General features: G+C 41.1%; 2 protein-coding genes across 2 annotated transcripts; one reads left to right on the forward strand and one right to left on the reverse strand.

Annotated features, from left to right (window-relative positions):
- Nucleotides 1-4,216: 4,216 nt before the first annotated feature.
- Nucleotides 4,217-9,796, forward strand: LOC143859527 (transmembrane 9 superfamily member 1-like). The gene is made up of 9 exons (XM_077370208.1): nucleotides 4,217-4,580; nucleotides 6,069-6,261; nucleotides 6,400-6,504; nucleotides 6,761-6,778; nucleotides 6,882-6,976; nucleotides 7,064-7,216; nucleotides 7,560-7,694; nucleotides 7,929-8,095; nucleotides 9,367-9,796. The coding sequence occupies exons 1-9, from the start codon at nucleotides 4,488-4,490 to the stop codon at nucleotides 9,794-9,796; spliced, it is 1,389 nt and encodes a 462-aa protein (XP_077226323.1). The 5' UTR covers nucleotides 4,217-4,487.
- A 4,257-nt stretch (nucleotides 9,797-14,053) lies between these two features.
- LOC143859528 (uncharacterized) lies at nucleotides 14,054-15,939 on the reverse strand. The gene is made up of 2 exons (XM_077370209.1): nucleotides 15,011-15,939; nucleotides 14,054-14,465 (listed from the first exon to the last, which is right to left on the reverse strand). The coding sequence occupies exons 1-2, from the start codon at nucleotides 15,937-15,939 to the stop codon at nucleotides 14,054-14,056; spliced, it is 1,341 nt and encodes a 446-aa protein (XP_077226324.1).
- Nucleotides 15,940-21,137: the final 5,198 nt, after the last annotated feature.

Raw genomic sequence — 21,137 nt, forward strand, 5'->3', positions numbered from 1 at the left:
CCAAACAGGACTCTCATAGCTATAAAACTCAAATGCATTGATACTATTTCTGATGAGTTGAAGAAAAGGTAATGAATAATATCTTCAGCAATCAAATCATTTAACTACTAGACATATACGAGTAAAATCAATTAGGCAATGAATGTAAATGAATGTCCAATCATGTAGCAGAGTAAATCACGTCTCAAGCATTAATGGAGGAAAGCAATTCAGAATTGGAGAAGTATTTCAAGAGATTTAGCACAACTGCATCTTGTTGATATCAGTTTCAAGCTTAATGTAAAGACAAGAGTGGAGATTTCTGGAAATTATGATTATGATGAACGCACCGTGGATGAGACTAGAGTTGAAACAAGTTACATTTGGACTATAAATCCATGCTACAAGTTCTATTTATTACTAACAACTTTCATTAAATGAATAACCAATTAACAAAACTTTTGGAGAATAATAAGAAACTAATGTGCTGTGCTTCTAAATTAAGTGTTCCAAAATCTCACACTATGATAAAATTCAGATATACATTAGTACTACAAACTTATTTTCCCATCTACATGAATTATCCATCAGGATGCATGTACAGATATATGAAAATCATTATATACCGAGTAGTCACTTTCAATGTCATATGTCCCTTTTTCTCTACTCAATTTGATAACATGAATATTAATGACTAAGATGATAAAATATTACAGGTTCCAAGTTTAACCACCAGGGTAAATTAGATCCAAATCAAGACAATTGATTTATTCAACATGCTATAAACGTAAGAACAATTCCTCCTACTTGGATATACTAATAACCATTTTTTATAACTGAGAAAAATGAAAAGGCCCAAATGAAACTTATACTCTGTACATCTTTATGAATATAGAAATAAAGTATGGAAATTAAATGTAAAGTTTTGAGACACACCAAAAGCTGAACTATACATTACTACATCATCAGATATCAAACAACTAAGGTATAATGAATGGTAGAAGTAGCAATCAAGCAAGCATTAACTTCTTCTTTATTCTAAAATAAAATTTGTATTCCAAATTTTACAAATTTTAATTACATATACAAAGTCTAGAGCAATTAAAATCTGAAGATAAGCTACATTTGCACGTTCATGGAGTTCTATATAGGAATAAGTATATAGCATTCTTTTAAAAAGAAAATCCTCATGACATTTAAAGTTCCATATGATCCAACAACACATGAATAACTGTTTAAAATCTTCTAAAATTATCTCATTCGTCGTCATCAGCATAAACACCACTAATAATCTATACATGCCATTACTCCAAAGTTTTCAGCATAATAAACCTTCCCTTCCTAAAAAAAATCTAACATAACCTAACTGAAATGACCTTCTTGATTTTCTCTAAACTTCATATGAACTCTTTAATCACCATTATAATCAACATTTTATCACTCAATTATCACCATTAAAACACTGAGATCAAATGGATTCAAATTTAAGCACAGAATAAATTCATTAACAAGTATCTGGTTTCGATCAAAGTCATATTATCAACTTCATAGCAAATCTTAAAAAAAAAATTAATTATGTACATCTATATCAAATATCTCTAACATTTATCAAATCAACATTTACAAAATGAGCAGATTAAACACATGAATGTGAATATAAGAAAATAAAATTGAAAACAAGAACTAGTATACTAATTTCTAAATAAGATCAATACCTGGATAAGCCGATTCACGAAAATCAATGAGCAGAAAACAACCAAATAACAGCCGCTGATGTCGGCTAGGCCACGTCTTACCTTGCTGGGCTTCAGATCTGGGACCTTTAACCTGCTAAGAATCTGAATCCTTTGATCAATGGCGACATTGACCAATTCTGAGTTATTCCAGACCTTGAAACTGTTCTTTATCTCTCAGATTTATTTTTTTTAAGGTTGAGTTTCACTCTTATACTTCCAGAGTTAAAAATTATCGGAAGATCGATCAGAGAAGGAGCAAATGATTGAAAGAAAAAAAAATAAAAAATCCGAGGTTTCAAAGCTAGGAAGAGAAATAGAGGAAGAAAAACAGTGTAAACAAAAAAACAAAATTTGACCAAAATTGACCAGAGTTGGAACCGGAATCTAACGAAGTTAGCCGGAGAAGATGACCGGAATCCGACAAATCTTGCTAAAAATTACAATGATTCACCAGATCTGATGAAGTAATGTCAAGATCTAATAAAATCTTACCGAAATTTGGAGTTGGCTGAAGGTTTTGAAAGAAAACAATCGAAAAAATGGATGATCTTAAGGACTGGCCAGAGCTTGATCAAAATTTGACCGAAATATGACCGGAGCAAACCGGAGAAGAAAATGAAAAAGAGCTAGGGTTTCAGTATAAGAACCCCTCAGATCGGAGAAGATGAGCTCGCCGGAGTTCAAATCCGCTAGAAAATGGAGATCGGAGAAGAAAATCGAAGTAAAATGAGTTTGGGAGATGATCTCAAAGATCTGTTGAAAGAGATGGATCTAATGGTGAAGAGGTGAAGGTAGGTGGAAGATGACGGTCGGATCTCCGGCGGAGACTTCCCGGAGAAGATGATCGGAAAAAGCTCTCTCTCTCTCTCTCTTTTTCTCTCCGATTTTTTTTATGAAAAATAAAAACCCTCCTCTCTCTTCTGCACGAAATTTTCTTTTATAAGAAAAATATGGGTTGCTGATATTGGCACGCCAAAATGATGGGCGCGCGGTTTTTTTGATGAGCGCGCGACAACTTGATGATCGTGCGGTTTCATTTGTCTTTTCCGGATTCGGATAGACACCGCTTAGGATAAATGCACCCCCCTTCTCTGGTTTATACTACGGCCCTTTCTCGGCTCGTTTGCTAGGCAAACGCGCTCGGATTTTGACGAAATTTTGCAGGGACCTAGTTGGGACCCTAAGCTACCTTGGGGTGAAGTTTGGGATCCTAAAGCATTGGTTTGATAGGGTTTCGCGTAAAATCAGAAGGATTAGGGCACGGTCAAAATGGGGTGTCTACAGTGATCAAACAATACCAAATACTAAAAGCCCTAAAAACGAAACCCATATAAAAAGTAAACAACTCACTAATTTCACTCAAAGTAACCAATATTGCTGATGAATTAAAAGAACCCTACATTGAAAATCAGAAAATGGGTAAAAGTGAAAACAATAAACAGAGCTTTGGCACATATTTATAAAGAAAGAGAGAGGAGGTAAAAAAAATCTACCATGATCTAAGACATAAAATGAAAAAAAAATGCTTATAGATCTGAAACTTATAAGCAATTACTTGAAACCCTTCTTCAGAAAGAAAAGATGAATCAGGAGAACTCACATGCTTGGAATGATGGTGAAGATCTTAGGCCAGAAGGAATGAACCCTAATCGCAAATGTCCTCTTATTCGTTTCACAGTGGCCAAAAACAGGGAGGGCTTGGAGATGGAGCCAAACGGAAAGGGGTGGTCGAAACCCTAGAAAATAAAGGAAAAAGAATGGTCAAACCCTAAAAAAACAGAGCAATGGAAGCTTCTCTCTTCCTCAGATTCATCTCCTTCATCAATCTGTAGTGGAGATTAGAGTTTCATGGCAGTTTTGGGCTTCTAAATGTCATAGAAGATTAGGGTTTCACGTCTCCTTCGTCAATTGCAGACGATGATGGGAAAGAGGGAAAAGAAGGAGTAAAAGACACGGGAGATTAGGGTTTCACGTCTCCTAAATTGTCAATCGCAGAGGAGGATGGAAAAGAGGGAAAAGAGGGAGCATGAGAGAAAAGCAAGGGAGTGGGGAGCGCGGGAGAGAAAAGCGAGGGAGTGGAAAAGTTGGCGCGAGTGGTGTTTTACTTAATGTTTTCTACGGATATATACCAGCGGCCGGCTAAATAACCGCGCCTAAATACCAACATTTAGCAGCGGTTTTCAAAACCACTAGAAAATGACCGCGGGTAATGGAAGACTTTGTTGTAGTGTGAGCTTTTGATGTAAGAAAGAAGGTACGGCTCCAAACTTGTGAAGCCAAGGTCGTCCAACAACAGTTTGAAGGACGACGTGATGTCTAAGTACTTGGAACTCAACATCAAAGCTTTCACCCCCAAAATAGACAGCAGCCCAAATTTTCCCACTACATGCCCGCGGAGTTCCGGCTGAGTTGTAAAGGAGGGTATGATGCAGATTTTATCGGAAAAGCGTTTCAAGTAGTGCGAAATATCCTACAACACGTGGTCATTGAAACATTGAAAATCAAATACCCCTCTCAGTTTAGGAAAATAGATTCCTCGGAAATGGTTTACCCTCGCTAAGTAGTTAAGATGGTGGCGATGTAAGCAGGAAAACTGTGCATTTTTTTCTAACGTAAAGAGGGAGTAAAGCCGAGGATTTTCCTCTCTCCCTCTGTTTCTTTTTCTTCTGTCTAGACCAAACCAAAAGAGAAAAAAAAAAAACTCAAGCAGAAAGGCCTCTCTGGAAGCGAAATCCGGTTCCACCTTAAATTCGACCTCGTCCTCGAGCAGAGATGTTTTCCACCGTCCGATCCTTCTCTCTCTTCGCCCCGCTCCTTTTCCTCCTCCTTGTGGGACCCTCATCCGCCTCCGAATCCGACCACAAGGTACTCGCGTTTCCTAATTCCTCCTGAAATGCTTCCAATTTCGAGTCGATCTCTAACCCTAGCTTCCTTAATTGCCGAGGTTTCTACTAAAATCAATTTAGGGTGTTGTTTCTCCCAATCAATTTAGTTTTGTTCAGATCTAGTGAATTAATTGTCAGAAATGCTAGAAATTTTGGCGTTTTAGCTGTTTTGTGGAGCTCTCTTTCATTTGGGTGAAATGACGCGATCTGTGGTTCTTGTTGGTTTAATTGGAGTATGGAGCTTAAGACGTTGCGGATCACAGTGCCTGTTTGATATTTGTTACGTTCTGGAGCTTAGTGAGATTGGCTTGTTGTTTAGGGTTTTGTGTTATATGTGGTCTATGATTGTTTGTTTGTGTCTTTTTGGATCAGTAATTATAAGAAGGAATTTTTGTTTGCATATTGAATTCTTGTGGGATCTGTTCCATTCTTTTTCTTTTAGTGCTTGATAGAAGGTTCCTTTCGTATATTTCGCCAAGATCCGAAGAGGTACACACTGAGTTGGTTTTGGATTGTTCAAGTGTATCCATTGACTGACTCCTATTGAAACCACAAACGACAGTCCCTACCCCTCTTACTCATAAACGTCATTCCATACCCCTCTTACTTATATATAACTGGCCTAACCTACCTAACAATCTAGCAAAAAATGTATATCCTCACCTCAAACTTTTCCTAGAACCAAAATTGCCCACCTGCCTTTCCCTTTTGTATCAGGGCAACCCAACAACTATAACACCCCTTGTCGTGTTCAACCTAAAAGGAATTTTACACTTTGTGCTAAAGAAATACATCTCTCAATGTATTGTCTTCCCATAACCTATACTAGCACCGTTACCAACCATCTTCCCATAACCTAATCATAGACCTAATTCCCATATTAAGATTCTTCTTCACCCTACTCATCACTTTCTTAATTCTCGATCCCACCAACCTCGAGAAGCCCTCGCTTACCATATGTGATCAACCTAAGAGGACTTTAAGACTTGGTTAATGATTTGAGTGCTTGTTATTCATCTTGAAGTAATAGCACTATATCCATATATTGCACTCTACTATTGTCTTGGACTGGTGATATTAGTGACACATTTGTTCATGATACCTGATTTTATAATCCTGTTTAATTGCCTCATCAATAAAGTCTAAAAATGATTGAAGAATATGGTTTTTTAGTGTTGTACTTCATGATCATCATTTTAGTTTGTTTCTTTCTCATTTAAAGTTTTTCAACCTAACATCTTTTAGGCATGCTTCATATCAAATCAGAATCAATCTGCGTACTTCAGTTTATCTTGTTACCGAAGTAGAAGACACCACTTTAGAACTCAGTGCATCATGAGGCAATTTTACAGCCACTGCTTTCCCTTATGTAAACCCGAGATATTATGATATTCTTCTTATAAATATTTGGATGACTTATATCATTCCTTTGCCTTTTACTAACAGTATTTATGGACTTTATCTACAGTATCAAGTAGATGATCCTGTTACACTCTGGGTAAACAAGGTTGGTCCTTACAATAATCCTCAAGAAACATATAACTATTACAGCCTTCCATTTTGCCAGTCATCTGGTAATCCAGCTCACAAGTGGGGTGGACTTGGTGAGGTATTGGGTGGCAATGAACTCATTGACAGCCGGATTGATATAAAATTTCAAAGTATGTAGACCTCCTTGTTATAGTCTTCATTTTCATTCGTGTATGCATCCGAAACTATAACACTGACCATAGTTGATCAAATACAGCATCCCCAAATAAGCAAGGTTCTGATCATTATTTGATTGCTTATTTTGACAGAAAACGTCGATCGGAGCTCCATTTGCAAACTTGATATGGATGCGGCAAAGGTGAACCAGTTCAAGAATGCTATTGAGAATGCATATTGGTTTGAGTTCTTCATGGGTATGACATTTATTATGTTTTTGCGTTTTTTACTTGAAATTTTCTCTTTATAAACATATCTCAAGGAGGACTCTCTCTCTCTCTCTCTCAATAGCTTTTTTTAGGATGTGCTGTTCTCTTTGGTTTATTTGTTGTTTATTTTGTTGAATAATGGGGGCCGTGTTTCTCCATTAGTTCTTTTTTTCGTTGTGGTGCTTACTGTCTTTTCTTTGCTTGGTTCTCATCAACCTCGGCACATGATGATTACATGTTGCAGATGACTTGCCTGCATGGGGTACGGATTCTTGTCATTCATATTTCATTTTCTAAATCTTTCCAATTAGTTCCATCAGATCCCTTTGCTTGTGTTTGTTCTAACTTATCCATGTTATGACCAGGCTTTGTTGGTGAACTGCATCCTGATAAAAGCAATGAAAATAAGCATTTGCTTTACAATCACAAGATTTTTACTGTTAGATTCAATGGAGATCAGGTCTGCCTTCCAAGAATCCCTGTTCATAGACATAGTGTTTGAAACCTCTTCTTGGAAAAATATTGACAATCATTTTATTCCTTGCAGATTATAAGTGTCAATCTTACTCAAGAGAACCCTAAACCCCTGGAGGTTGGGAAGACAATAGACCTGACATATTCTATCAAATGGGTTCCGACAAATATAACTTTTGGACGTCGTTTTGATGTTTACTTGGACTACCCTTTCTTTGAGCACCAGGTAATTTTTTTCCTCATAATTTACATAATACTTTGTTTTGGGCCGTTGGAAACAATGTTTGCTATTATTCATTATATTGGAGACATGATTTACTTGGATTACACATTGTGCTGGAAATCCTCTGAATGCTATACTGCAATCTTTATATGCTATTGTAACATTGTGAACATTGTTGGTAAACTTGTTGGATGTGTGATACTGAAGCATAAGATTTTTATGACATCTACTAACTTGTTCTCCGATGTTTTTGCTGTCTGCACTATAGTTGTCTTCCTTCTCATTTTAGAGATGTAAATAAGATTTCCCTTGCTGAGAAATGTAAAAAATGTTTTGATTTGTGCAGATTCATTGGTTCTCCATCTTCAATTCCTTCATGATGGTTATTTTCCTAACTGGTCTGGTATCGATGATATTGATGCGGACTCTTAGAAATGATTATGCGAAATATGCTCGGGAAGATGATGATTTGGAGACTCTGGTGACTCCATCTCAACCTTGTTCTGATTGAACTTTTCTCTCTTTTCATTTGCCAATTGGGTCTGTTGAAAATGCTTCTTCATCATCTCGAGTCTTCCTATCAATTTTAATAAGCGCATTTTCTTTTGCCATTAAAAAACAATCAATTTTAATAAGTGCTAGCAGCCTGAATGACGGGTGACTATTATTAACCTTTATCCCATTTTTTAAGTTTCTCTGTGTTTTTTATTACCAGGAAAGAGACGTGAATGAAGAGTCTGGTTGGAAGCTGGTGCATGGAGATGTTTTTCGTCCACCTCATAATTTGGTTCTACTTTCAGCTGTTGTTGGTACAGGTGCTCAGCTTGCAATGCTTGTTCTCCTAGTCATCATATTGGCAATCATTGGGATGCTGTACATTGGGTATGTGTGACCCAGTTATACTAGTTCTAATTACCAGTTTGTGGTATCCCATATAGTTGGTTGATGATTCTTTGCTATGAATATATTAATTCCTTTTTTTTGAATAATTATATATTTTATTAATTCTTTTTATATGTGAAAAATTAGCTTGCATACTGAATTATCTCCAATGTAAGTTATTTTTGCTTATGTTAAACAAAAAGCAATGCCGGGAGCCTCGCACTGGGCCGCCCTCTAAACAAAAAGTAACATGCACTTGTTGAATGATATGGAAGTTACTCACATGACATGAAAAGCAAAACAATGCATGGATCTGTTCTTTATTGTAGTTAGCTTCGTTAACTACAAGCTGCAAGGATTTTCCTCATCATGGCTGCCATTCGAAATTTCTTTGACTAAAGATACTAGACAAATAGTTTTGTAGATTAAATACTTGAGTATATTTTTTATTCTTAGTACTTAATTATTCTCATAGGCTCGTAAGGTTGGAATCTTGAAAATGACTTGGGATATAATAAGGGCCTTAATTTGAGTTACCTGAACATGGTCGACTATTCAACCAATTCATTCAACTTTTCCGAGCACATCTTTCTTTTCTAAAGATTGAGTTTCCTCCTTAGCGCTGAACCATAGTTGAACTTTAGTTACATGTATAAGACATTTTATAGCATAAAGAAATTTAAATTTTATAAGGTATCTGATAGGTGAAGGAAACTTTACATTCGTAAGGGTTGATATAACCTTTAGGCTCAATCAAGTTTTCCCATCATCTATAATATTTAATAGTTGAAGCAAACTCTACATTTATAAGATTTTCAATGACTGAGAGCCATTGAATTTTCCTGTTATGCCTAAAATTAGTAACAGATACGGCAGTGACGAAAGAGCTGATCTGGTGGGCCCAAGATATCGAACTGGAGGTATTATGTCCTGCACAAGAACACACGAGGTCAGAAGACCTGGAGTTGTTGCTCCGGACGGGCCCTTTGACACTCAAGTCAGTATGAGCAGAGGAGCGGAGCCAAAACTTTATGTTGGTAGTTTGGAAGTTATTATTACTTTCTTGGCATGAGTGAAGGCTATTTATAGTGAGAGCCCTGGGATGGTTGAGTTACCTACCCTGGGACAGATGTCGGCCCATTTGTGGGTTTAGGTTTACCTGCTCTTGGCAGATTACCGAGCTACCCTTGGGTGGGTGCCAAATTCATGGTGGGCCCTTCAAGGGCCACGTGTCGGCAGCTAATTGGTTGCTGCTTTTTATACTCCATCAGTTGCCCCCCGGTTTTCCAAGTCACTGTAGTGGCTTGGGGAAGCGTGAGAGGTTATGTCCCTGAGCGGTTGAATGAGCCGGTGTTCGGGATGAAGCGCACTGGCCAGCTTTCGATGTCTCGCCCAGTTCGGGATGGCCGGAAATATGAAGTGAAAAGATTTGGCTGGCCAGGCCTTCTGCACGGCCCGGGACGGCTAGAAACATGGAGCGTAATATCTGTCCGGCGGCCAAGCCATCTGTCCGGCCTAGAACGGCCAGAAACATGGAGTGTAATATCTGTCCGACCAAGCATTCTGCACGGCCTGGGACGGGTTGATCTTTGGAGCGCGATAATTTGTTCGGCCAAGCATTCTGCAAGGCCTGGGATGGACAGATCTTTGGAGTGCGATAATCTGTTCGGCCAAGCATTCTGCACGGCCTGGGACGGGTAGATCTTTGAAGCGCGATAATCTGTCCGGCCAGGCATTCTGCACGGCCTGGGACAGGCAGATCTTTGAAGCGCGATAATCTGTCTGGCCAAGCATTCTGCACGGCCTGGGACGTGTAGATCTTTAGAGCGCGATAATTTGTCCGGCCAAGCATTCTGCACGGCTTGGGATTGGCAGATTTTTGTCGTTTTATGAAACGTGCCATATCCTGGCCGACTTGAGATGAGCAGATTTTTGTCGTTTTATGAAACACGTCATATCCTGCTCGGCTTGGGACAGGCATATTTTTGTCTTTTTATGAAACGTGTCATATCCTGGCCGGCTTGGGACGGGCAGATTTTTGTCGTTTTATGAAACGCGTCATATCCTGGCCGGCTTGGGACGGGCATATTTTTGTCGTTTTATGAAACGTGTCATATCCTGGCCGGCTTGGGACGAGTAGATTTTTGTCGTTTTATGAAACGCGTCATATCCTGGCCGGCTTGGGACGGGCAGATTTTTATCGTTTTATGAAACGTGTTATATCCTGGCCGGCTTGGGACGAGTAGATTTTTGTCGTTTTATGAAACGCGTCATATCCTGGCCGGCTTGGGACGAGCTCAAACACTTGGAAGTTTTTCCAAATTCAACCTGTACGTATATTCACAGAAGGCGTGTACATAGGCTATACACATATACGTACGCCCGCCTCGAAAGGTGTGCCCCGCTTCATTAATGAGGGACACGTGGCACCACCTGGTTCGCGAACCCAACCGCCTCAAGTCTCTAAGGCTATAAGAAGTTGCATTCACCCTTCATTTTTAACTTTTCACTTTTTACTCCTGCCTTTCTTTTGCTCTGCCTCTTCGGCTGTGGTCGCCTGTGGTCGTGGTCGTCTGCGAATTCGGAGCCTTCATCTTTGGACCGGTAATCTTCTTAGCGCGTCTTAATTTGATTCTCTTTTCTTTCGTGCTCTCGATGGCTCGTAGTACTTCTAGTTCTGAGTCCTGCTCTAGGTCATCTTCAGGCGAATCCTCCTCTTCTAGCAGTCCAGGGTCTAGTTCGTCGGAAAGGACCTAAACAAATCCGGCCAGGGTTCCCGGCCCATACATGGCAGGTCCTAGGATTGATGTAGTAGCTCTTGATGAGCCCGTAGGTAGCGGGACGAGGTGATTTTAGACTTAAACGCCACCCCAGTCCGAGCAGACATCTTCTTCTGGGCAGAGGCGAGTGGAGGTAGTGACGTCGCCGAGGCGTCCACCACATTCATTCCGGGCCGGGCTACAGAGGTCATAGCTGAGGCTCGGATGGACGCCAATCCCCAGTACAACGTTCAAGCTCTTTACGAGGAGAATTACCTTGAAGAGTCCAAATTAGGGGAAGTTCGGGACAAGTATTGCATTCCTGAGCTGTTCATTTTGAGGGCGGCGATAGAGGGAGATAAGGCTTGTAACGATAGCACCGATGTATGCATCTACGAGGAATCCTTAAGAGCCGGGCTTAGGTTTCCCCTGCACCCATTCTTCGCGGAGGTTGTCTGGCTCAGGTTGCGCCGAACTCATGGAGAACACTGGTCGGATTTATGTACCTGGTCCGGGCCGGCTCCAGAGAAACTTGTCCATTCCGTTGTTACGTATGTGCGTGCATTTGAAGAGGCATAAGGATGGAGGTTGGATTTATATAAGCCAACGTCCTGAGGTGAAGATGATCACTGGCATTCCATCCTCCATACATTTATGGAAGAACAGGTTCCTCTACGTCGAGGATAGCGGAGCTACTGAGCCTTGGCCGGTTCCTTTAAAATGGGACACCCCGGACACGCTGGCGCTAAGCCGCAAGCCGGTCCTTGATGGCGAGGATAAGCTTACGTTTGCTCAGGTCTGCGAGGAGCTGCAACGAGAGGGCCTGATTCACTGTGGGGAGTTCTCTAAGGAAGAGATTCTTGTCGGGCTCGGAATTAGTACTGCGACCCGGGCACGTATGTGGTTTTAGGCTAGTTTTGATCTTGAATCTTCTCTTTTGCTATTACTGACCGGTTTGTCCTGTTGAATGTAAGAGATGCAGAAGCAGTCCGCACTGGAGAAGGTAAGGCAGAGTGCCTTTGGGAGGGGCTAGGGCCAGAAAAGGAAGGCACCTGAGACTTCTAGTCCTGCACCTGTGCAGGACGCGCCGCCTAGAGGGAGCAAGCCTTCAGTAAAGATCGTTGGCGTCTCCGGCCGGGGAGCTGGATCCTCGAGGCCTGCGGACGTGGTCCGTGGCGTCCAATCCCCCCCGCAAGGCCTGCGGACAATGTTTTTACGGCCCAACTGGGCTGTTCAAAAGAATGACACCGGCCTGGGTGACAGCCGGGTGGCCAGGGAGATAGTTACCAAGAGCCTGTTGAAGCAAGACAAGCTCAAGGTCCTGCACGAGTCTCCGGACACGGCCGATGAGGCTATGTTCTCCTCGATCTATCAGGTATTTTTTTTTTTTTGCGCTTATACCTTTCACTTAATCCGCAAATCGGATGCTGCTATAGTGACCTCCGCGAGAAAAGCCGGGGCTTCTCCGCTGCAATCACGAAGTTGGAGGAAGAAAACGGCAAGCTGAAGAAGGATGCCCTCGAGCTCAATAGGTCCATTCAGGGGAGGGACCAGGAGATCACTAGGCTCAAGAATGAGATGGCCGCCCAGAAGGAGAAGGCCATTGACGCCCTCAATCAGTAGAGGGAGAGAGCTCGAGAGAGGTAGAGAGAGGCCGTGCAGAAGAAGGAGGACGAACTCGTCAGTTTGTCCACCGAGTCCTACAAGTTGGGGTTCATGGATTGCCTTGAGCAAGTCAAGGGTCCAACCCAAACGTCTTTCTGCAAGGTCTTGTCTTGCCTAAGCCGGCGGCCGGGGACGCGGACGAGTAGAACGCCCTCCCAGCAGCTGATGCTCCTGAGGCGAATCCTCAGCGGGAGGGCGGTCACGAGGAGTCTTGAACTCCTACGCTCTTCCTGTTTTCGTACAGAGATTCTTTTTGTAGTGGCCCCTGAAGGCCCATTTTTTGTACATTTGCCCATATGGGTTTTTTATGAATAGAAGTCATATTTTGTCCTCTATTGCTTTTGTTTGTTTGTCTTACTCTTATCTAAGAATGGTTGACTTAGCACCTTAGGCCGCCGAAATAAAAGACAAGATCCGCTTAATGTCGGACTTCAGAGCAAAGGCCTACTACCCCGTTTTGTTCCCGACCAAGAGTGGACTCTCGGCCTTATTGGGATGAACCGGAGTGAACCAAGCGGTTGATTCAGGCTTAAGAGCTTAGATTTTTATTTGAAGTGTTGGTTTTCTGCCCCGGTTCGCTCCCGACCAGGAGCGGACTTCCGGCCTCATTGGGATGAACCGGAGTGAACCAAACAATTGATCCAAGCTTAAGAGCTTGGGTTTTCATTTGAAGTGTTGGTTTTCGCCTCGGTTTGTTCCCGACCAGGAGTGGACTCTCGGCCTCATTGGGATGAACCGGAGTGAACCAAGCAGTTGATCCAAGCTTAAGGGCTTGGATTTTTATTTCAAATGTTGGTTTTCGCCTTGGTTTGTTCCTGACCAGGAGTGGACTCCCGCCCTCATTGGGATGAACCAGAGTGAACCAAGCAGTTGATCCAAGCTTAAGAGCTTGGATTTTTATTTGAAATGTTGGTTTCCGCCTCAGTTTGTTCCCGACCAGGAGTGGACTCCCGGCCTCATTGGGATGAACCGGAGTGAACCAAGCAGTAGATCCAAGCTTAAGAGCTTGGATTTTTATTTGAAATATTGGTTTCCGCCTCGGTTTGTTCCCGACTAGGAGTGGACTCCCGGCCTCATTGGGATGAACCGGAGTGAACCAAGCAGTAGTAGATCCAAGCTTAAGAGCTTGGATTTTTATTTGAAGTGTTGGTTTTCTACCCTGGTTTGTTCCGAACCAGGAGTAGACTCCCGGCCTCATTGGGACGAACCAGAGTGAACCAAGCAGTTTTCTAACCTGCACTGAAACACAAGGAGCTTGCAAAAGAGTAGCCTTTTTCATTTACTAATTTTCGGGGGAATTACAATGATGGGGTCCTCTCCTTGGGCCTTTGAAGGCGACGGGCTATTGATAATATCTCCTCAGGTTTTTTGAGTTCCAGGCGTGGGGCAGCAGATGCTTGCCAAGTGTTTCCAGCTTGTAGCTTCCTGGGCGAATGATTTCTTTCACTCGGTACGGCCCCTCCCAAGTCGAGGAGAGTTTGCCTACCTTCTTCGGCTGAGAGATAGCGGCTTTCCTCAAGACTAAGTCGCCCGCTCAGAATTCTCTTGGGCGTATCTTCTCGTCGTGGTAGTAGGACACTTTTTGCTTGTAGGCCGCAACTCTGATTCGGGATTCTTCTCGGACTTCTTCCAGCAGGTCCAGGTTTTCACGGAGGCCGCTCCCGTTGAGTTGCTTGTTGAAGTTGGCGACCCGGGAAGATGGGACGCCAGCATCAACGGGTATTACTGCCTCAGTTCCGAAGGACAAGTTGAAGGGCGACTCTCCCGTCGTGGTGGGCGGGGTGGTACGATACGCCCACATGACGTGATAAAGTTCATCAGCCCAGCGGCCTGCTTTCTCATCCAATCTCTTCTTGATCCCCTGTAGCAGGATTCTGTTCGTAACTTCAGTTTGCCCGTTCGTCTGAGGTGCGCCACAGAAGTGAATCTCTGTTCGATTTTCAGATCTGAGCAGAATTTTCGAAAGTTTCGACAGTCAAATTGCCTGCCGTTGTCTGTTATCAAAGCGCGGGGTATCCCGAATCTACAAACAACGGACTTCCAAAAGAAGGTTTGTATGTTTTGCTCCGTGATCTGGGCCAAAGGTTCAGCCTCCACCCATTTGGTGAAGTACTCTATAGCAACTACGACGAATTCACGCCTTCCAGAAGCCGGTGGAAAAGGGCCCAAAATGTCCATCCCATATACTGCGAAAGGGAGTGGGCTGATGATCGGGGCCATAGGTACTGCAGGTTGATGAATGATGGGAGAGAATTTCTGACATCTCTCGCACTTTTTAACCAGATCCAAAGAGTCTCTCCTCAAAGTTGGCCAGTACAGGCCTCTTAAAAGCACTTTGATGGCCAGGGCCCCCCCCCCCCCCCCCAAGTGCTCCCCGCAAATCCCTTCATGGGTCTCCTGCAGAGTGTACGCAACGTCGCTTGGCCGGAGGCATTTCAAGTATGGAAGGGTGTAAGACCTTTTGTATAGGTTCTCACCATCTAGGGAAAACCTTGCTGCTCTTTGTATCACTTTGCGGGCCTCTTTCTTTCCTTCAGGAAGTTTCCCGCTGCGCAGATAATCAATGATTTCGTCCATCCTGCACGACTTGTGGTCGACCTGCATTATTTCTACGGCCTTGTTGTCGATACTGGACTTCTTCAGAAACTCCATGCATATACTCCCGAGAGCGGTGTAACCGGAAGCTGCTAGATTGGATAGCACGTCCGCTTTTGTATTTTCCGTTCTTGGGATTCTGATGACCTCAAAGCTTTTGAATTTACTGGCTAGAAGGCGGACCTTGGCGAGATACCTAATCATACGCTCGTCGCCGGCCTCGTAGACTCCTTGAATTTGGTTTGCGATCAGTTGGGAGTTGCAATACGCCCTCAGCCTTTGGGCACGAGTCTGGACCGCCAGGTTCATTCTTGCAATGAGAGCCTCATATTCTGTCTCATTGTTGGACGCACGGAATCCGAACCTTAGTGCGTAATCCAGGATGAAGTTTTCAGGCCCGGTGAGAATCAAGTCGGCTCCACAACCGCTTTTGCTTGAAGATCCGTCCACATATACTTCCCAGAGTGCCTCGGACGACACATCCTTCTCCGCTGGCACAGTGGCGCTTTCTGTTCTTACAGGGGTAGCCGCCTCAGCTTTTACTTGCCCCCCAGGCGTAGTTATCTCCTCTACAACTGGAGTTTTGACAGCTTCAGACGCGATGCTTTGCTGGGGGATGGTGCACTCGGCAACGAAATCTGCCAACACTTGGGCTTTTATTGCCTGTCTGCGTAGGTATTGGATATCAAATTCGCTTAGTTCTACGGCCCACTTCACAAGACGCCCCGAGGTGTCCGGTCTATGGAGAACCTGTTTGAGTGGTTGATCCGTCAAGACTTTTATCGTGTGGGCTTGAAAATACGGCCTCAGCTTTCTGGCCGCCATAACAAGAGCGTATGTGTGGACTCCGATCCGAGAGAGGCGGGGGACGAGCCCCTAGAAAGTCTCTCTAGATCATCCACGTGAATGAAGAGCTCTACCAAGGAACTCTCGAAAGAATGTGCCTCTCACAGCATGAGTGGCGATGTAAGGTGAGATACCTCTCGATTCGGGGACTAGCCCGGATTCGAGATGTACCTTAAACAAAGAAGAGTCGCCATCCAAGGAAACGGGCCCTGGATCCCATACTATGCTCTGTTGCAATGGATAACCAGAGAGATAAAAGAAGGTTCGTGCCTGGTTACGAATTTGGAAGGTCCGAATAGCACCTAATCCGCCCAAGTGCAAACACCTGGTCTCTTATGCCATTTACTAATTGATTTTGAAGAGTTTTGGGCAAAAGTCATATGAAATGGGAATATATATCTCCGAGAAGACGTCTATCTAATCATGCATGTCTCGGAGATGAATAATAAGCATACGTAAAAGAAATAAAATAAGTGTCACCTAAGAATAGCTAGGTTATGAGTGTCATACCTAAATGATGTCTAAGTTTTAGTGTGCAAACACATGCATGCTACAGCTAAAGGTATAAGGTCTGCACGAGAAAGTAAGAAAACACAACAAAACACACATCACAACTTGACTCGACACACAACTCGACACGATGAACCCTAAAACTCTAATGCAATACTTGACTCGGACCAGGATGGCCATCCATCCCGGCTGCTCTACGTATTCCGGCCTCGCGAAGAATCAGAATCAACGTAGTTCGATGACCTATTCCTAACCATCTAGAAATCCTAGACTCGATCGACTAGACTCGACTGGTTTTTAAAGCTTTTTGTACGATTGTTTAAATTCAAGTGAATTGTAATTTTTAGGACTCTCTATATGCTCTAACTAATGCTAGTTGGTTAGCCTTAAGCTAATGCAGGTGGGCCCTACATCCTATGTGTAACTAGGCTGTGCATCTTAAGGAAAACCATGGGCTGACTAAATGCTTCCTAGTCTAGCTATCGGTTCGACTAAATGTCTAATCGACCACGACTCGAGGCCTCCTAACTCTAGGGACACTCACACGACAAGACACACAAAGCAACACAATCAGGACAGACTCCTAACTCTAAGACATACCAAACATCTAACACAAACTCCTTAACTCTGGGGGAAGATCTTTTTGAAAAGGTTTTGAAGAATTTTTGTATTTTTGGAATGTTTGAAATGCTTATTTTGAAAGGTTTGACTGAACTTGGGATAAGAATCCCAAGCTGCCTACGTACCCTGTGGAAAGGGATCAAGCCAACATAGTTCGGAACAGAAATTCCTAATTACTTTCCTAAGACTCGACTTTTGAGATGATTTGAATTTTTCAAATGTTTTCAAGTGTTTTTGACTCAAGAGGATAGAATCCTATCATCATAAGGGTAAGACAGACTCCTGATATCTCACAAAGGTTGGACAACATCCTATGCTTTGCGGGGGAATTGGACAGAATCGCGACTCTACAAGGGTTGGACAACATCCTATACCTTGCAAGGATTGACTAAAATCACATGATTTGATGAGAGGTTGGAAAGAATCTTAACTCCTATGATGATAGGACTGACTCCGGAAACTGAAGGACTGGCTCCTATGCTAAGACTGACTCTCTTAGACTAATGACTCTAAGAGGGGGTGCTATTTAGACAAAGCATGTTTTTTAGAGAAAGGGGAGACAAAGAAAGGTGCTAATGAGACTAGGCAAGTCTCCTAAAAGAGAGGTGGGCTCTAAGTATCCTTATCATTACCCCTGTAATGATAAGTTGGATTAGGCAACTAATGGACCGAGTTGGTCTTCACTAATAGGGGGTACAACTCGTGAGACTTGGGTAGTTTTCTAAAAGGTTGACCCACTCATGAGACAAAACCTGTCTCCAAAGGATACGACTTTCTCTACTGAGACATGCTTGTCTCCTAAAAGGGCTTCTATATGACTCTTTCATTGCTTTTGTCTTGCAATGACAAGGGATGCCTAAAGGAAATGTTTAAAAGACTGGAAAAGTCTCTTGAAATGAAGAGAAAGGGATATAAGACTTGAGCAAGTCCCCCTAGAGATAAGCTTGGGTCGACACCTTCATCGCCCTTTGCAATGATAGATAAGAGAGCTGAAAACTATAAAATGATAGATGAGGATAAGAGCACTAAAACCCTATTAAAAAAATAAAAATAAAAATAAACCTCAAATCTATATCCGAATAGATAAGCTAAAAAAATATCATTACAAGATAACCTATCAATTATACTATCTGAATGTTGTGCTTTAGAAACTCCAAAACCTTTCTATTATCTCAAGAGGCAAATATTTAATGTAAGTATTGGACTCAATAACCTGGAACATGTGAAACTAAATAATATATACAAATATATGACATATGAGTAATCCACAAAAGAAAAATTGCAATAGAAATAAATGATCTGGCCCAAGATTTATGATCAATAAAGTAAGATTGAACACTTCCTTCCAAGTTAAGAGTGAAAAAAGCTAATCAAATACCATGTTTTTCCTACTGTCATTTAAAACCAAATAAGAAAACAAACCTAATCCATACATAATTTACTTTCATATTAGCTACTTAGACTAAAGATAAACAAATCTGAGTCTACTATCCTCAGGAACCAAAAATGTATTCAGCCTTTCCATTTATCACTGATCATCTAATCAAAGGGGATGACAATGCTTCCTAAAAATTACAGGTGAACAACCAACTCACAGATTCGTCTAATAAACTTTTACAATTTACCTCTATGGGAAACATCCAACTAATGTCTTCGAATATTCAGCATATGCAAATATATTTCCTTTCACATCAATTATTTCAAAAAGTAAAATGAAACTACAACCATATTTCACTCATACACACTAATATGAACAAGCAGTTATAAAAGAAGGCATATTAATTTCTTGAAACTTTAATTGATGTCAAAAGCTATTTTGAAAGGAAAATGGGGTTAAAAAAAATCAAAGCTTATACAGTCCACCTTAAAAGAGTTCAGTCACTATCTTACCTTATTAATCTCGTCGATCTTGCCTGACCTCATTAACTGTGACAGCTTATAAAAAACAAAGACTAGACATTTGCTTCATATACTCATAGCACACAAAGGAATGGGTTCTGCTTCAAGAACAACATCTTGTAACATCCAGAATTCACTAAATTACAATCTCATGCATTAAGTAATTTATAACATAATACATTAGTACTGTTATCACCCTATGGATAAAACCTTATTCTTATATCCACCCACTTTATTTGTAACAAGAGAGTACATTCAAAGGAATGAAAGACAAACCCAACAGCTGACCTGTGTGTTTCTACATTTTAAAGAAAACTATTACTATAATTTTCAATGAATCATTATCTTATATATAACCATCAGTAAACCCAATTTAAAACCAAATAATGAAAACAATCTTAAATTTCAGGCGTAGAAAATAAAATTGAGATTTTGATGAAGATAACAAGCTACAAGGAAATTTGTAAATACTAATGAACCTGAACATGGTAGACCTTCAAATGGAAATTAAAACTTGAAAGGAATTTGATCATAATCCGTAAAAAAAATTGATCATTTCAATGACATACAAACAGTGTGCGTATAAATCTGCTCCAACATTGGGTAAGATGATGAGTACAAGAGAGATTAAGGTCATTAACTCTTCTCAGGTTATATGAAAACTGCCCTCAGGATTATATGCTAACTGTTTTCAGGGTATGTGCTAACTAATTTCAGGCTACTTGCTAACTAATTTCAGGTTTTGGGCTAGCTGATTTCAGGTTACATTCCAACTGATTTCAGGTTACTTGACCTGAGTGATGGCATTGATAATGGGATTTGAGGCATACATTAAAACAGCTAGGCAGCAGCGCTACTAAATTCAATTACACTCACGTTTAAAACAGCCACATAATCTGATGGCACAAGTTAAGGACCCCAATACAATGCTATCATCCCATCATATCTATGCCGATCTTAACCCCATTACCCAAACATCTCAGAGATTATTTTCATTAGAATTTAGGTAGAAAATACATTGTTCCAGGGTATATATAACAACTTATAAAACTAAAATGGGATTGAACACAAAGAAAAACAGAGTATCAAAACCTTCAAACGTTAATATTTGCATTCCATTGTAGAGTAAGAAAAAGGAAACCAAATGACAGACACTAAGAATAAATGTAGTATTATTATGAAAATTAACACTTTCAAGACATAAGATCAATGTAATAGTTATATATATAAATCAGTCATACTTATGAAAGATCCAGGCTTCAAAATACAACCTGATAAACATAAAAATTTCTCAGCTAACGATACAACTATTTAACAGGCTGATTTCTGAAGCCACGAAACTTCTGCAACGATTACAAAATTCTAGAGTCCTATATTTTTACATATGTAATTTCACTGAACCATGAATTAAGAGGGCCTAAAACATATATCATAGCGACAATATTTCAACAGCACCAGTGACTAAAAAGATTCAGAAACAGAGCAATCCATTTCTAAGTGATGTGAAATTCAAAATTTCAGATTAACAAGGTAATTTCTCTTTAAAATTTCTAACACAATTAAATGAAAAATCCTACTAATTATCATAGATGAATTTAAGGAATTTGATGTTCAATTGGAAACAACACTCACACAATCATGAATCATAGCTATAACTAGTAGAATCATGAACAGGTTTAAATAAAATACTTTAGAAGTTATAATTTGATTTTTAAATCAAAAATAAATTATCACCTTACCTCCACCTTGATCCGAACCTTCTTCCCCTTCCTTCTTATGAATCAAACCTGGATCTCTTCTCTTAAACATGGGTGAACAATCTGATCCAATATTGAAGAATTTTCTCGAGCTTTGAAGATGAATTACACTTCCTTTCACTAGCAAATCTACCTTTTCTGTCTCGCTTTGAGATCTAAAGAAAACAATGCCTTAGAAATGAATACCGGCCGGATTTTGACCGGAATCCGGCAAGGCTCACCGGAGAAGATGAGATTAGGTTAGGGTTTTGATCAAGATCCACTTTCTCTCTCTTGTTTTCCCTCTCTCTCTCTCTAAAAATTTGGAGAAAACCTTCGATCCCTCAAAAAATGATGTTAGGGTGGTATTTATAGCTAATTTTGGGGGTTGATATCCGCACTTCAAGTGGA

Source organism: Tasmannia lanceolata, unplaced genomic scaffold (assembly GCF_043159265.1).
Source record: "Tasmannia lanceolata isolate RefF3 unplaced genomic scaffold, GAP_Taslan_0.1 ptg000031l, whole genome shotgun sequence".
Lineage (NCBI taxonomy): Eukaryota > Viridiplantae > Streptophyta > Magnoliopsida > Canellales > Winteraceae > Tasmannia > Tasmannia lanceolata.

Excerpts from the sequence above, each read along its gene's own strand:
- LOC143859527 (XM_077370208.1), top strand. The coding sequence starts at position 4,488 with ATGTTTTCCACCGTCCGATCCTTCTCTCTCTTCGCCCCGCTCCTTTTC. Across the intron at positions 7,217-7,559 it reads ACCCTTTCTTTGAGCACCAG|ATTCATTGGTTCTCCATCTT; the intron begins GTAATTTTTTTC and ends TGATTTGTGCAG. Across the intron at positions 8,096-9,366 it reads ATTGGGATGCTGTACATTGG|TTGCCCCCCGGTTTTCCAAG; the intron begins GTATGTGTGACC and ends ATACTCCATCAG.
- LOC143859528 (XM_077370209.1), bottom strand. The coding sequence starts at position 15,939 with ATGGCGGCCAGAAAGCTGAGGCCGTATTTTCAAGCCCACACGATAAAA. Across the intron at positions 14,466-15,010 it reads GTGATACAAAGAGCAGCAAG|ATCTGAAAATCGAACAGAGA; the intron begins GTTTTCCCTAGA and ends AATTCTGCTCAG.